A 17,447-nucleotide genomic window follows, 5' to 3' on the forward strand; every position below is an offset into this window, starting at 1 on the left:
GAGGGCGCATACTTTGAATAAAATATTTGTTATCATTCTCTTGAAATAAATGTGTTTTTTTTCTTGAAAAAATACCGGTTTCATATGTATACACCTGGTATTGTTTGCACTTTGCTCAATGATTTAGAGAAGTTCCTGAGAGATCATGGGCTCAGAGGCGTATCAATTGACTTAATGACAGGTGTTTTTTCTGGCCTATGCAGATGGCATAGTCTTCCTTGCTGACTCTTCGGTGGACCTACAAAGAAAGATTGACGTTATCACGGAATACTGTAGACTGAATTTTCTGACAGTTCATGAAGAAAAATTGAAGGTTATGATATTTTACAAGGGTATCTCTCCAAAGGAATTCTTATTATTCTTTGACGGTAAACAACTGGAAGTCGTTACTTCATACGACTATCTGAGTATTATTTTCACATCTTCAGGTCATTGTTTAAGACCAACTAACAAAAAGACTATTCCAGCTAATTCGGCATCGGGGATAGTTTCAAGGATACTTACTTCTGCTAAATGGGATACCTGGAGGGGTAAAACTACATTGTTTCGGAGTTTAGTCTTGGGCGCTCTGTTTTATGTGATCCCGGTGTGGGGTCTGAGATATACTGAGTCTGAAGTAAGAGTTCAAACTACCTTTTATAAGAGAATATTGTCTCTCCATACACATTTGACCTGGGACATTTTCAGGGCAGCTCTGGTTTGGATGGAAAGGGTCTTGGCTATGTCCGCGTGTCGGTTGCCTAGAATATGTTTTAAAAGGTTGTATGTCCTATCATTACGGGGAACTGTCTGTCCTAAATATAATTGGATTTTCCAAGTAAAAAAATTCTTTGTGAAAGCGGGGATGAAGCATCCGTCGCCGACTATTGAAGCTGCTGAATTGACCAGAAATAAAGATTTGATTTCACAACAATTCAAAAATCATCTAAACGCTCCGATATGACTGAGCATGTGTACGGTATTTAATGGGTTTGAGGTGGAAAATATTTCTCATATTTTAGCTGTTTGTACTGCTTATAATGACCTCATATAAAGGTATTTCAATACAACTACAGTAGCTACTAGTTTGAACAAATTCTGGATACGCTTTCTGAACATTATTTCGATATGGACATTTAAACCGTTTATAATTTTACAAAGGACTTCGCATTCGTAACTTTATTCTGGAAGCCTAATCATGCCACCTCGCCTAAACAAATCTTTTTTGGATATGTTTGTGCTGACCTGTTGCATTCAGGATCTCTAATTTCACAGGTCAATAGAGCTTAGAAAATTAATATTTGTACTTCATAGAATACTAATATAATTAATGTTTATTTTGTTTTGATGTATCCCGATAAGCAAATAAAATTATTATTATGAACTGTACTGAGAAGTCAAAACACAAAAAGTGCATTTTTTGGTTTGGTGCTTATTTTTTTTTTCGACCGCGAACAGCAGAACTCATGTCTCTGTAGGCGATTATGCTCCAGTTGAATGTAGAAGTAGTTTAAAATCTATGCCCGGTAGATTTTTTTTAAGCGATCTCTTCTTTTTGCCTTTCCTGTTTTTTTATTGAAAAATAAAAGAGTGATACAGCTTTTTCTTTGTCAGGACACATGTTTTTGGGACGCGCCGTTCTTTGACAATGTTTTTTGCAGATGATTGTTCGTTCGTAAGCGCGCCTTTCGCAATTCGATAGAGCTTGGCGATAGCTCTCAAGTAATTTTTTGTTGTTGTTAAAATAAAAAGAATAACAAAGTTAAGCAACTAAATCTGAGTAAAAATCGGCGTATTTTGGGATTTTCTATACCATTGATAAGAGTTTTTCTCGGATGTGACTGCTTTTTTTAGGATGTTTCTTTGATGGGTCGATAGAGCTGAGTAATAGCTCGAAAGTACTTTCTTGATAAAAAAATGTATGCGATAAAGTTAGACACTTTTTGTGTCTCCTATGAAATTCGAGTTTTTGCATTCCCTTATTCCCCGGGACCCTTGAATTAATTCAGTGATTGAATCATGATCAGTGGACCTTTCTCTTTTCTGCTATTGAAGAAATTGTAAATCTTTCGAACGATTAGTGCTGGAACTGTAATCTCTTCTTCAAAAGTGTTGAGCATGGGTATATCGTGTAAAAAAATTTCGCTTGTAACATTCTTTTGCAAATATTTCAATCTTCCGATTGGTGATTTAAAAAAAAATGTTGCCCTTAAAATTTCAAAAACCTGATAGGTAGGTAAAAAATAGAACTGTCTCAACTTTTTCATTTATGTTCTTCCGACCTAGATGTCTCGGAACATGTTCATCCACACAACAGTAGTTCATCTGCACATTCGTAATAGGCGAGGAAACGTATTGCTCTAGCGTGCATAAGGTGACAGACAGCAGTACCGCAGTCAAACTTTTAACAAAAATCAGATGACGGTAACCGGACGGTTGTTTACAAATCATCAATACTTAAGGGAGGAAATACGAACTTGCAAGGTTATTTCACAAGAAGATGTTTATTGTTCGTTTATTTTGTGTTGCGATTCTCGTTGCTTAATCTTTCGTTACTTTCACATCATGAAATCCATTTACTCATTGAATGGACTGTAGTTAAGAGCCTAATGTTTTGTATGGGTGCAGGGGTCGAATCTGCCTTCCCAAATTATTAGCAAAAGGAAATTCAAACATTCAATATTTAACATAAATATGTATTCTGACCTCATTGTGTGTCATGCTGCATTAACTGCAGTAGCGATTATTCGAATTGATCGCCCATATTGCATTTTAGTGTCCGAACTCAAAATAATTAATTTATTTAGTGGTCGACAAATTCGATTAATTACTACTGTTACTACAGCTGATGCATCATGTGGCCAGGGTTGCGAGATAGAACTTTTACCGAGTTTGGATTGTAGATGGCCGGTCACGTGATGTCACGAAACTGTTCTCACTGAAAACACCGTGTGCTTGGAAAGACGCATCAAGACGCTTGTGGAAACTTTACTAGTTACAAAATGTCAGCTCTTAGATATTTAATTATCATTACAATCTATAAGCTCAAAAAGCGGATTTTCAAATGCCTTCGAAAGTTATCAAAAAGGACCATATTCATGCGTGTGTTATATAAAATCATTTTACTCAATGTGGCCAGTTGCGATGGAGGATCCTTTTAGATTATGCACATAAAAATCAAATTGGCCTGAACAGAAAAAAAATCATGGAGAACTTGTAAGCTTGTTTCGAAATCTCACATATGAAAAAATTCATAAGATCATGGTTTATAGTAAAAGTGCGTGAAATTCAATGTAGAAGTTCAAATATGTTCGGTCGTCTTTCACTTTCACTCCTTTCAACAAAATAAGCAAACACTATACCTTCTTCTTTATTCATAATGTGTCCCCTAAGGGTTTACATGACTTCCATTCCTTACAATATTTCCGTTTATATCTATATTTTTTACAGCCTTATCCTTTCTATATATACAATTATTTACAACTATTTACATAAATTCTTATATCTAGTTTCTTATTTCTATTTCCTGCGATAGCGCAATTTAGGACTTATTAGCAAACGAGTGAGCGAGCGAACGAAAACGAGAGTGCAAGCGAGAAAGAGCATGAGAACACAAACGCATATTAGTCTACTTAACTTTTACCTTACCATTACTTACAATCTTTACGCTTATAATCTAAGCGACTTCCGTTTCCTTTTTCTTTCACTTTTTTATACCTCCATTTACCTTTTTTCACCTGTATTCTTTCATTCTCTCTCATTCGTTCCTCTAGCACCCTCCAACTCCTACATCCATTCTTCTCCTAATCCATCTTCCCCTAGAATCGTAACCACATTTTCTTGCCAGCTCCATTTATCTTCCATTCCTCTCCTACATCCTTCTCATACATGCTTCCATGTTTCCTCCTCCCATTCACATATTCTACACTTTCTGTTCTCTTCTTTTTCCCAGTACATCCCCTCCCTTATTTTTCTATCTAAATTTCCCAATCTAAATCTTGTTATTCTGGTCCACCTACTCTCTCCCTATCCCTTTTCTAAATACTTTGGCATCCCTTCCTTTTTTATCATCTTCTTCTCATCTCGTTAATTCGATCGCCCTCCCTCTCCTATCTTCTACCTCCATCAAACACTTTCTCGCCAACTCCGGTCCCTTTCCCTCCCTCAGCTTCGTCTCAAATTTCCATGACCCCTTTCCCGCTCTAATACTTAACTTATCCCTTTGCGCTTCTTCTCTCACCATATATCCTGACTTCCTGCAGGCTGTCCCTAGTGTCCACCTTATATAACTTTCTTGTAAACTCTCATATCTTTCCTTTCTTATCATCCCCATAGCTCTGTTCCATAACCTAATACCGGCCATACTAGCGTATCAAATAACCACATTCTCCTTCTCCAATTTTTTTTAACCTTCTTTTTCCTATTCTCCATATCCGTTTCATTACCCCTGCTGCTTTTTTATCCTTTCTCTTATATGAGCTGTATGATCTTCATTCGTTTGCAAGATAAATCTCAAATATTTATACTCTGTGACTTCTTCTAACTTTATTCCTTTCCATCTCCATTTACATTCTTTCCTCCCCCCTCCTTTTCTAAACCTCATTATCTTTGTTTTTTCTACATTTACATTTAGCTTTTTCCCATCTAAGTATTTCTCTAATCCTGTAATTAATCCCGCCATCCCTTCTGCGTCCTCTGCCATCAACACTATGTCGTCTGCGTATGCCAGTGTATATATCTTTTCCTTCCCTATCCTAACTCCTCCCCAACCCTTTCTATTTCTCCTCGGTCTAATGAGTCAAACCCACCTTTAAGTCCACGAACATTGCTATCAGTGCCCCTTTTTCCCTTTTAATTCTCTTATTTACTAGATAGTTCAGAACATACATAGTTGTCCATTACCCCCCATTCCTTTTCTAAACCCTGTCTGATTCGGTGACTCGATCTTTTTTTCTTCAAATTCTATCTTCAATCTCTCCGACTAAATAGTCACATATACTTTATACAGTGTTGGCTTCAACGTCACCCCCTATAATCTTTAACCTCCTCTCCCTTGCCTTTCTTTACTATTGGTATAACTACTCTTTTTTTCCATAACTCTGGCCACTCTTCTCCTCTCTATACTCTATTACACATTACCCATGCCCATTCCTCTAGTTCCTCTCCTCCATATTTCCATACTTTATTTGGAATCTCATCCATACCAGGTACCTTTCCATCCTTCATTATTCCTAAAACCTTAACTATTTCTTCCCTTGAAATGTCCTCTTCCTCATCTCTTTTTCTACCATATTTTTCTCTCTTTATACCTTTTCTCTCTACTCGTCCTAGCAAATCCAAAAGATATTTCTTCCATTCTATCATTTCATTATCTTGGTTTACTCTTTTTCTTGTTTTCTTTCTCTATTTACTACTTTCCATACCTCTTCTTCCGTCCTAGCCTTCTCCACCTCTTCCTCCAACCTTTTATTTTCTTTCTCTTTCTTTTGATAACACAACTCAGTATACTCATTCTTTCTTTTCCTATATTATTCCCCATTACTTTTTTCTTTTCTCCACTTTCTGAATTCCTTTCTGACCTCCCTTTTTTCTCTTTGCAGTCCTCATCCCACCCACTTCTATTCCCCCCTTTGCTAACTTCATTTTTGTTTGTGCACTCTAATCCTATTTTTATTTCTTCTATCATTTTTCCCATCTTTTTGTCCACATTTCCCTCTCCCATTTTGATATTTCTAATTTTTTCTCTAAACTGTTCTTTTCCTTCCCTTGACCAATCCCCTTTTCCTACACTTTTTACATTTGTTCCCCTTTTACTCATATTGCTATTGCTTTTTTGTCCCTCTAATGTCACTATTAAGGGAAAGTGATCCGAATCAATATATTCACCTACCTCCAGTTTCTTAACCTTCTCTCTTACATCATCATCCACTATCACACAATCAATTACCGTTCCCCTTTCACTTCCTGAGCGTGTATATTCTTCTTTTTCATCCCCTTCTATATTTCTGTTTAAGATATCCCATCTCCTCCAAGCTCTTCAACGACTTTTTTCCCTCCCCATTTATTACCTTATCTTTGGATTTTCTTCCTCTCTCTTCTCCCCATTCCCTTCCTCCTCTTGTCTCCTGTTCTCGCATTGAAATCTCCACCTATTATCAGCCTAATCTCTTCTTTATTTTCTTAAATTATTTCTTTAATCTCCTCTGCTTTCTCTTGCATATCGTCGTTCACATAAATCCCCACTACCTTCCACTTCTCTCCTCCCATCATTGCTTCTTCTACTATTAATCCGTCTTTTTGTTCATTCCTGTCTTTCTTATCTTTCCCTGATATACATTCATTCTTTATTCCAATCACCATTCTCCCATTGCTCTGCCCTTTTTATTCTTCCTCTTTGCATTTTGCACTTGCCATTTGTAACCTCTTGGTAACCTTTCCTTACTCTTTCCCATCCCTTTTCATCTAGCTATGTCGCCATCATTATGACTACATCTCATTGTGTCAAATTTCTCATAAACTCCCTATCATTTCTCTCCAATCCTGCTGTATTCCAGTAACGAATCTTCCATTCTTTCCTACTTTCGTTTCCCATCTTTTTTCCTTCTTAATATTTCTTATTCTCCTGTTCCTTCCTCTTCTAGTTTCCCTGCACCTCATTTCTTACTATCTGTTCCCTTTCTTCATCCCAATCCCACCATACTCCATCTATCTGAATTCTCCCATACTTAACCCATGCTCTCTTTCCCTTCTTCCTTCCCTCTTCCGCTATTTTCCTTAATTTATACTGCATCTTCCTTTCTATTCATGTCAAATCATCCTCTATTCTCTCTGGACTACCATATAATAACCTCTTATTTGTCATCACCTTCCTCTTATGTTCCCATTTCTTTAGTTTCACCAGTACTATTAACTCCCCTCTTCGCTCTTCCCTTCCTACATTTCGCATTTCATATATCTCTACCTTAGCATCAATCTTTTTTAGTACTTCGTCCACCCCTTCCTTCAAATCCTTTCTCTCTAATCTTATACCCGTTATCACTATGTTTAATTTTCTTTCTTCCCTAGTTTCCTTTCTATACTTTGTTCTATTTTTTTCAGCCTTTCTATCTCCTTATTCCCACTCTCGCCCCCACCACAATCCCCGTTCGAGCTTTCAAGTTTCTTCATCCTACCTCGCATCTCTTCTACCTTTTTATTATTATCTTTTTTCTGTTTCTCTAGTTTTTGCTCCAATGACTGCATCCTCTTTTCTAACTTTTCCCTGATTTTTTCTCATTTTTTATTTCTTTCTTAACTTCAGCTATTTCCCGTCTAATTTCCTTCTTTAATTCTTCTCCCCTTTTCTTCTGCTTTTCTTCATAAATCTCCATTACCTCTATCATCACTTCTCGAATTTCTTTTAGTCTTTCCTCTTTCATGGAAGCTTCACTTTCATCTCCGCTACCTTTAGCACCCTTACTATTATCGCTCTTCTCTACCAACTCTGCTTTTCTGGCGGCGATCTAAACATTTTCTGATATTTTACGCTCGCACCGATATCTTCCTTCTCTTCACTGCTTTCCCTCTCCCCTCTCATCCTTTTGATAAATGCTTCTATTAAACCTACGCATTTTGCCCTTAATTTTTCCTTTTCTATAGTTTTTGTATACTTCCCCCTTTCCCTCCTTTCCTTTATCTCTTTTTTCAGCGCGCTGAACACTTCCTGCTCTAAATCTGTTTCTTCCGCGGAGATACTCGCTCCGCTAGCCATGAATCAAATTCAAACTTTCCCGCCTTCTATACTTTCCTGCCTCTATGTACCGTCGCTGTCTGGTACCTGTCTCGCCTTTCTGTGTCGCTACCCAACCCTGCTACTACCAATCCGTCAACACAGTCCCTCCACGCTGTCACAAATCTCCAAACAAACTTCCACACAAATCTGTCTCAATCCTCCAAAATATCTACCTCCCCTTTTCAATCTCCCAATCCCTCAATTAATCTCTCACATCCATACCCTTCTACACACTTCCGCAATCCACTCCCCTCAATTTTCACCACAATATCAGAAAAACTCAGCATCAACAATTCCCACTACTTTGCACTTTCATGCCGGAAACGGAAGAAAACAATGCCTCATCAACAATTATTTTCTCAGATTTATTTGAAATATTTAGTCTCCTTTGGAGTAACCACTTAGCAGTGAGCTCTAAAACTAAATAAATCAGAAATTTAAAAAAAAAATAAATATTTCGTATTTCGTAGATCCAATTGCAATAACAAAAAATTGTCGCCTTCTTGCAAATGAGATTTTCTTATTTAATGACATACGAATATTTTAAGATTAAATTTACAATGATCATCTGAACCCTTTTGAAAGAGAAAACTTGTTTAGTTGTTTCTCAATTTCTACCTGGGTGAAAATATCCGCTTGGAAATACATGTTGAAATTGCGATGGTATTTGTAGCAGTACACGCACACAGTCACGTGTATTAATTCCCTGCATACTTCGAAAACATATCTCATTCAACGGGTCTAATGATGGTTTTAAAATTTCAAGTTCACGTAAACCAACCCATAAAATACCACGTGAAATCCACTCATAATGCCACATGATGATCCTTCTAGTATTATTCCACGTGATTCTTCGACGTTTTGTTTCTTGTTTCAAATAACCACTCGAATTTCACATGCATTTCCTTTATTTCCAAGTATATATCCCCGTTGAGTTCTATTTGTTATTTCACGTGAATCTTTTCATATACAAGTAAATATTTTAAGATATATTTTAAGTAAAATATCAATATAAAGTATACCTATCAAATACCTATCAAACGATTACTTCGAGCTTTAGAATATCCTTTATAAACCGTACTGCAAACCATCAACTCTGCAATTATTATTCGTCATATTACTTTGGACATCACCATAACGCTCCAATATGAAAATGCCCTTTAATTTTACATAATATTTTATAATTACATTGTAAAAGCTCACTCTCGAAAATCTTGACTCTTGGTGAGATATATTTTTATTGTAGATTACATAAATGCATGCAAAACAATGCTTAATAAATATTAAACAATAGTAATAACGGTTGTGCAAATTTCTAATACTAACAAATCAATTAGACATTTAGGATTAATAAAGCATTGTAGGTGGGATCTATGGAATCACAAAATTAACTAAAGAATTGAAGCTCCGTGCGATTAAATCGAGCGAACATGTGTGTGGGGGGGGGGGATTTTAAGAAATTTTAGAATGTTGGGTTAGTTTGAAAGAAATCTAAGCAACAAGAGGTTTGGCTTGAAGTGTATTTTTCTTAAATTATTAAAGAGTCAAAAACTTAAGAAAAAATTTGCATGAAAGTTGAGATTATAAATTTGAACGATCTTGGGGATGTAACACGCAGTGGCACTCGCTAAGTCGTGAGGAGCAGGCGCGGTATTATGAGGCGGCCAGACAGGAACGCCATCTCCACCAACAGCGTTACCCCGGCTGGAGTGCCAGGGATAATTATGGATACGGCAGCAAGAAGAAGAAGAGGAAGAAAGAGCGATCCGCAGATCCCACCGGAGGTACCACTTTCCAGTGCTAGAACAGCAGGCCCTTAATAATCGTTTTAATAATACTTACCTATTGATTGATTGATTGAAACGATCAAAGACTCTGTGCGTTACTTTTTTTCTCTTTGTTTTTATTTGTTTTCTATAGTCTTTTTGCTAAGCAGATGGTTGCGAATTAAACGATTGAATTGAGATTCATTGGCTTGGATTGTCTGGGAATTGCGGAATGTATTTGCAAAAAATAATAACGATGGACAATTCATGCAGATGCTATGGTAATCTATTTGGCCTACTCCCTAAAGTGGTATTCGCTGTGAAATTAAATGTTCAGCATTTCAATTAAAAGAGGAAGAAAACTGTACAGGATGTCTGATAGATCTATACAATAATATTAAATATTATTAATTAATTTGAATGTTTGTGAAATTATCTTTAATTTTAAATATTTTTGCAGGTACTAGTCTGTATTTGCAAAGAAGTAAAATTGACATTTCAAATTACAATAATATTTCTAATTCTCTTGATCTGGTTACAAATTCTTCTAACGATAGATAATAAACGGTTTATCTTTCCTTGATGTTAAGAATATATTGCAAATAAAAAAATAAATATGGAGTTACACGCAAATAATAAATTCATCACATTACGAGAAGAATCAAGTGCTCTTGGTTCAATAGATTTTCATCATAGAGGAGTCAGGAAACCTCGGTCGCTCATGACTTTGAATTAACTATATTCTCTGTGATAATAAATCAACAAATAAAAAGAAACTCAAAGTTTTATCTTCATTATCAAATATTTACAAAACTACAAAAAATATTAGATAGGTTTTGATTGAATACTTAAATTTACTCACAAACTATGTTCAATTATGATTAAATCTCCAAACATTACGATTTTGTGCACAAATGAGGCTACCCGACACTCTTTTTGAATATCCTTATTTGATTCTTATATATACCGCTTTTTTCTCTTTCCAATATTATTTTTCTTAAATATATACTTTGAAAGTATTGATAAAATATCTATCATTGTGACTAACGTTTTATATTACTATTTTGATCGATACGGGCTAATGTATTAAGAAAAAAACTTAAGTGATAAAACTTGATTTCCGAACACCTCCAAACGGTTTCATATGAAAGTTTTTTTCAGATTGCAGTGTTATCTTCACGGAAGTCATTCTGTAATTTATTCTCATTCTTTTAAAATTCCGTTCGTATTGATAAAGCAAAATGTAATGAAATTTAATATTCGCGCTTTGCATTCTTGCGTCGCCTTACTGTGGTGGTTATAAACAGCCATGACTCCGTCTTTAAGATTTTGAGGTTAAGTCGCGTCACATGTTTCGCCGGTGCAATTATAATTGTATTGTAAATGATTAATTTGTTTATTTGCCTGTACTGTACAGAGTGTCCTAGGCTCAAGTGTCCGGCCTTATATAGTTGTATAAAAATAACAAAGTAAATCGAAAATTCCTTTTCCAATAATCAGTTAAACTTTAAGTTCTTGAATCATAAAATATTTAGGCTGAAACAATCAGGAGCGCGGTATAAACAGACATGCCTGCGTGAGCGGGAGTCCAACGTAGTGTTATTAAAGTGTCCGCCGAGGTGGGGTAAGCGACGGGAGAACACGGCCGTGCAAGTAGAAATGAGCGTATCTCCAGAGTAACCAACTGTACGTTGGAAGTGAAAACAAGTATAACGTACTACACTTATATTTGAACCAGTTTTAAACAACCAAAAGCGGCTGTCTACATCAAAAATACTAAATTTTTAGATTTTCCGAAAAGAAAGATGTATTCTTATCGATTTCAGTGAAAATGTGCGGTTACGCTTATTTACAAATTCAGTTGCTTTGCCTAAAACTACTGTATCTGCTATAAAAATAGTTAAATAATAATAAGTCACTCACTATTATCAGGAAACACAAATAAAATTTCAAGATTCTGTAGGTGAAGATAAATGTATTGATCCATATATAAAAATATCCAATTTTGCGTTTATTAGTCTGTAGAGTAATTCTAATTTTACATCACTCATTCTGGCTATTATATTGTACTAATTTGTTAAAATTATGTGGTTATATCATTAAAATGACTTAAGGCGATACTTAAAAAATCTGATCACATTTTCTTTTTAATTCTTTAGTTATCTTACAAAATGCAAACTAAAAGGATAGTTTAAGAACTTGGTAACATTTTTCTTAGAAGTCTTCACTTATCTTATGAATTTACGAATTAAGCAGATACTTGAAATTCCTATGAAGACTATTAACTTTTTATCGCTGCAATAAGTCAAAGCCAAAGCCAATTGAATTTCAATTAATATTAATAATATATATACTTTAAATAAACGCATGAACTGAGCGGCGCGCATGTGCAACGCGACGTTGACTCCCACCTGCTAGTTACCCTGGCGGACCGAAGGAACCGAAAGGAGACTACAAAGTACCCTTAAAGACCTCATTTCTGCTGAAGGTGACTTTAAGCGCATCCACAATAGCTCAAGTTGTATTCTGCGCGCGAAGTTAAAATACAAAATTCAAAATTCGCAAATAAATGTAAATAAACAAATCTGACGTGCGCCGAAGAAAGGGGGCTTACTCTAAAAAAATTGAAATCAAAGTTTTTCCACATTTCGATAGTTTTTGAGCTGCTCTTTTTAATTAAACCATCGGAAAAAATCCAAGCGTTATTATTGATAATGATCGAGTTGTTAGGTACCCAAGTAATAGAACTTTGGCTCGAGAGTTCGAGATTCCGTGAAATATCTCCCACCACTCACTATACCATGTACGCGTCTCATCAATGCTCCGTCCGTGAGCCGCGTCTACGTTCTATCTCCTTCCGTGATAATGTAGTAGTAAGTGGAGAGGGAAGATTTCGTGAGTCTTCCCTCTCTCCTAAAAGTCCGGTCTATCGGGTCGACTTCAACCGCTCGTCCTGAAAAATCTTACTCTTCAGAGTAAGCCCCCTTTCTTCGGCGCACATCACACATGTAATCATTTATATGTCTAATTTTACACAAATTTAATACCTTCTCCAAGAAGAATAATAAGAAAAATGAGAATGTAAACAAATCCTTTACCTTTAGTCCTGACATCTCGTCTCGTAACCTCAAGGACACCGCTTGACTGCTCTCTCTTGCATCGCAGCGTTGTTGTCTGAGGTTTCCACTGTGTGTTGCTAGCATCCAGACAAAATTCTTAAAGTTACCGACGGAACACTTATTAACTGCTACTAAAAGAATATGCACTTGAAGCCACCTTCGGCCCATGTAAGTGACAGGTATTTTTTTTTAAGTTTTTAACGATGCAAGAAAAAGTATTGCGATTACTCCGTGAGTTTCTAATGCAAATTTTAACGTAGCATCCTAATTTCAACAATTTAAAAGTTGATCTTGCTGTTTTTTTGTCAAGTTTTTTAAGGGGGAACCGAAGGGGGACTCAGTGGGGTATATATAATAAGGGTACTTTGTAGGGACTCCTTTCGGTTCATTCGGTTCGCCAGGGTACGCTTTTTCCCATTTGCAAAGTCTCTGCTTTCCGCAGATACGGTCAATTATTTCTTGAAAATGAACTAGTTTTCATTAACAATTTTTATTTTTCTCTCGCATATTTGAGTAAAGGGAAGTATCATAAACCTACTGACCATGTCATCCCAATTTCGACAAAAATTGCAGGTACGTTTATTTAAAATTGCACGGCAGAACAGCGGTCACTAGACTGTATTGTACTCTCGCTCAAACATGCACTACTGTTTATACCGCGTTCCTGATTGGTTCATCTCAAATAAATAATAACACTTGAGTCTGGGACATCCTGTATAATAATGAATATCAAACTCTCCTTATTTTGCTCGACTCCCCCGCCTGCATATATTTCGGCGGGCGAAATAGGGTAACGTCTTTATTTCGCTAGCATTAGCGGGCGAAATAAGCTACCCATCCGTTTTCGCACACGCGCACCGTGTGCAACTCTCAGTCCAGAAGAAAAGAATGGGAATTCCGTAAAAATAAAGTTTGAGTGCAAATGTTGTGACAAAAGTTTTGCAAGGAAGTATACCCTACAAAGACACATCAGGGAAATCCGTGCTGCAATAGTTCCAATAGTTTCAAAGAAAACAGACTTGAAATTATGTTTCCATTCTCGCAAAACCTTTCGTTATTCTAATAGACAAAAAATAAACAAATTTAAATTTGATGAAATTGCTTTAAAATCTTTTAAATACTTTTACGACATATTTTAAAATGTTCAAAACTTAAAATTAACCTTTTAAAATAAAATCTCAATAATTTGGAATTTTCTCTAAATCTTAGTGACCACGTGGTAGAATCAAATTATAAAAATGTACAAAATTTCACTCTAAAAAAATTCATTCTATTACATTACAAAACTGTAAATTAATGTACATCTTTAGTAAATATTATTCTTTAAGGGCATGTGACACAGCTAAATACCTATATTACGGACCTCACTTTACCGGTTCACTGAATGTTTTTTTGAACCTAAGAACTTTTTTTGTAAATAAAACATCGAGCTGAAACTTTGGAAAATGTATTAGACTACAATAAAGTACGTTTAGGTACTGCATTTTGGTAGGAACTTCACTGAAAATTATTTCATCTTTTTTCTGAACCTCGACATTTTTTGAACGTTCGAACTTTTTTTATACAGGAAATATCGATCTCAAACTTTGAGAAATGCAAGAGCCGCAAGAAAACTACGTTAAAGTACAAAGCTTAATAATAAAAGACGTAAAAAATATATATTTCAACTATGAATTCCATCGGCATCAGCCGGTAACGTTGTACATGAAAATACGAACCTTGGCGGCCACTATACGAGGCTCTAGAGGGTTCGTATTTTCGTGTACAACGTTACCGGCTGATGCGGATGGAATTGATAGTTGAAATATATTTTTTTACTTCTTTTATTATTAAGCTTTGTACTTTACCGTAGTTTTCTTTCGGCTCTTGTATTTCTCAAAGTTTGAGATCGATATTTTATGTATAAAAAAAAGTTCGAACGTTCAAAAAATGTTGAGGTTCAAAAAAAAAATGAAATAATTTTCAGTGAAGTTCCTACCAAAATGCAGTATCTAAACGTAATTTATTCTACTCTAATGCATTTTACAAAGTTTCAGCTCGGTGTTTTAGTTACAAAAAAGTTCTTAGGTTCGAAAAAATATTCAGTGAACTGATAAAGTGAGGTCGATAATACAGGTATTTGGCTGTGTTATATGTCCTTAAAATATATAATTTAACCATTTTAAATAAAAATCAACTCTGCTTGATCATTATTTTCTGCAGATTTGATTAAAATAATTACAGTCAATATTTCAAAATCTAAATAACCTCATAGGCGAGAGTATAATGTTTGTTTATATTTGCAAACGGAATTTGAGCTAAATTCAGCAATATATTCGGTCTTACGGTCAATGATAAAGTCAAAATAAAAGCATCCGAAATAACATGTAAAAAACATATTTATTTCTTTTAAAAAAATCCTCAACGTTTCAACCAACACTGCTGGTCTTTTTCAAGAGTCGATATACATATCTATAATTTAAAAAAAAAGTATGAACATAAAAGTTGTAATAATTAGAGTCATAAAAAGGATAGTGGTTTGCACAAAATACATTTTTTTTATTAAACGATATTTTAAATAATTAGAAATATGAACTAATTCTTGAATATTTTCAACTGCGTTATTTATTTCGCAATTTAACAATTTGCCTTGAGTGGTTAGTATAGTATTCTGTAATTTAATTTAATTTTTATCTTGTTCAAACCTATATCCTTTTTATGACTCTAATTATTACAACGTTTATGTTCATACATTTTTTATTAAATTATAGATATGTATATCGACTCTTGAAAAAGACCCGCTGTGTTGGCCGATACGTTGAGGATTTTTTTTAAACAAATATGTTTTTTACGTGTTATTTCGGATGCTTTTATTTTGACTTTATCATTGATCGTAAGAGCGAATATATTGCTGAATTTATCTGAAATCCTGTTTAAAAATTTAAACGGTCGAAGAAAGGAGAAACAGTTTTGGATCTGCTGTATATACAATTGTTTTGGATATTTGTTTATGTTCTGTTGAAAATTTCTCTTCTTCAGTTGTAAATTCATGTGTTGTGCTAAAAACTTGTCGTTGTTGAAAAATTAATTTTTTTGGTTAAAAATTCGACTTTTTTGTTGAAAAATTGATGAATTTAAAAAAAAAATCGTATTTGATAGCAAATCTTTCTTCTTCTCTTTTTGTTAAAAATGCAACTGTTTGGATTGAAAACATACCTATTTTAGTAGAGGATTCAATTTTTTATCGAAAATTCTGCATTTTTAGTTACATTTAAATTAACAAATGTTTTTTGCTGAAAACATCAACTATTACATTTGTTGTTCAAAATTTATTTGTTCAAGTTGAAAATTAAATTCTTTTCTTGAAAGTGAAACTGAGCTCGATGGTATTGATTGTTAGATCAACCATCTAACTTTATGTGATATAATGGATAAAATTGAGAACTTTAGGCTTTATATTATATTGATTTTTATCAATAATTAAGAACTGATTAGGATTGTCATGAGTTTGACATCATATGAGAAAAAAATTAAAACTCCTTAATCAAATATGACGAAGTTTATCATTCAAATCTGATCGAAGTGCAATTCTTATGTTTATAACCTCATCTCAGTTAAGGGAGTAAGCGACACGAGCAGACAACTAATTCTGAACTGGGAGCCGCTCGCGGACACCGTTACTAGACTTAGGGTAAAGAGTAGGGGGTGAAAGTGTGAGGAAGATCGGCTCGTGTTTCACCAACTCTCCTCTGAAGATGATCTTTTGTACACCTTCGCCCTCTACTCTTTAGCCCGGACAGCCGTTTTCGTGCTCGCGCACCGTGTGCAACTCTCAGTCCAGCTTCAAGCTTCCCCCTCGAAATTAGCTGTCTGCTCCAATCTGCTAATTGTTTATGTTTGCGAATGTTTCTTTTCGATAAAAAATAGATTCAAAAGAAAAGAATGGCAATTCCGTTAAAATAAAGTTTGAGTACAAATGTTGCGACAAAAGTTTTGCAACAAAGTATACCCTACAAAGACACATCAGGGGGATCCATGCTCATATAGCTCCAATAGTTTCAGAGAAAACAGACTTTTTTATTATTATTCATTCTTGATATCTTATAATAAAATATTTCCAATTTTAAATGTTTAATTTTTTCATAAATTTTTTTTCACTGTGTTACGTCATCAAGACCGTAAAATACTCCCTCTTTAATTAGATTCCTCGTTTTAGTTGAGATTGAAGATCTCGCACAGGGAAGAGGAAAGAGCAGCCAATAATAATATTTGAAAGTAATTTATTGTAAAGAATTATAAAATAGAATGTATACAAAGCACGAAGATGACGGAAGACGAGTTTAGTCCTTGGCCAGTATATTAAAATAAGAGGATCAAATTTATTGTAGGCCAAGCAGTTTAAACAAAACGAATTTTAGAACTGACTATAAACATTGCTTACCACTGATTTATTATAATTGACGATTACTAAAGGTCCAGGTTGCTAGAACTGTTAATATGACCTCTGCGTAGTGGTAGAGAGTGAGGGGGTGTAAATTATACTGGATGTTCCAAAAGTGGGTTGATTCTTGGTTGTTATTAATTTTGGGTGTAGGAGAAATCCAAAGGGAGAAATTCCAGACTCGGGTTTCCCAGTGCACAACTCTGTCACAAGAGTACACACACCAATACACGACGAATTCCGGTTTGAGACACTGGACTAGACGGCTTGAGTCCGAGAAAATCGTAGAAATAGAGAAGAACTAATAATTGGCCCATGCTGGTACTGTCGGTTTTTATAAGGCCTAATGTACGTCTCTGCATGCTGGGATGTTGCTGTATACGCATACGTCA

At 35.0% G+C, this 17,447-nt stretch overlaps 1 protein-coding gene across 7 annotated transcripts in view; it reads left to right on the top strand.

Annotated features, from left to right (window-relative positions):
• LOC117181487 (protein pangolin, isoforms A/H/I/S) overlaps positions 1 to 17,447 on the top strand; it is a 786,230-nt gene that overhangs the window by 664,973 nt on the left and 103,810 nt on the right. For all 7 annotated transcript variants that reach the window (XR_004468130.1, XM_033374197.1, XM_033374196.1 and 4 more), the window contains one exon: positions 9,369 to 9,534. Coding sequence is in view for 6 of the 7 variants with exons in the window: in XM_033374197.1 (XP_033230088.1) it covers positions 9,369 to 9,534 (166 nt within the window). In the remaining variant the exon portion in view is untranslated. The remainder of the gene's footprint in view (positions 1 to 9,368; positions 9,535 to 17,447) is intronic.

This window comes from Belonocnema kinseyi, chromosome 10 (assembly GCF_010883055.1).
Source record: "Belonocnema kinseyi isolate 2016_QV_RU_SX_M_011 chromosome 10, B_treatae_v1, whole genome shotgun sequence".
In the NCBI taxonomy this organism is placed as follows: Eukaryota; Metazoa; Arthropoda; class Insecta; order Hymenoptera; family Cynipidae; genus Belonocnema; species Belonocnema kinseyi.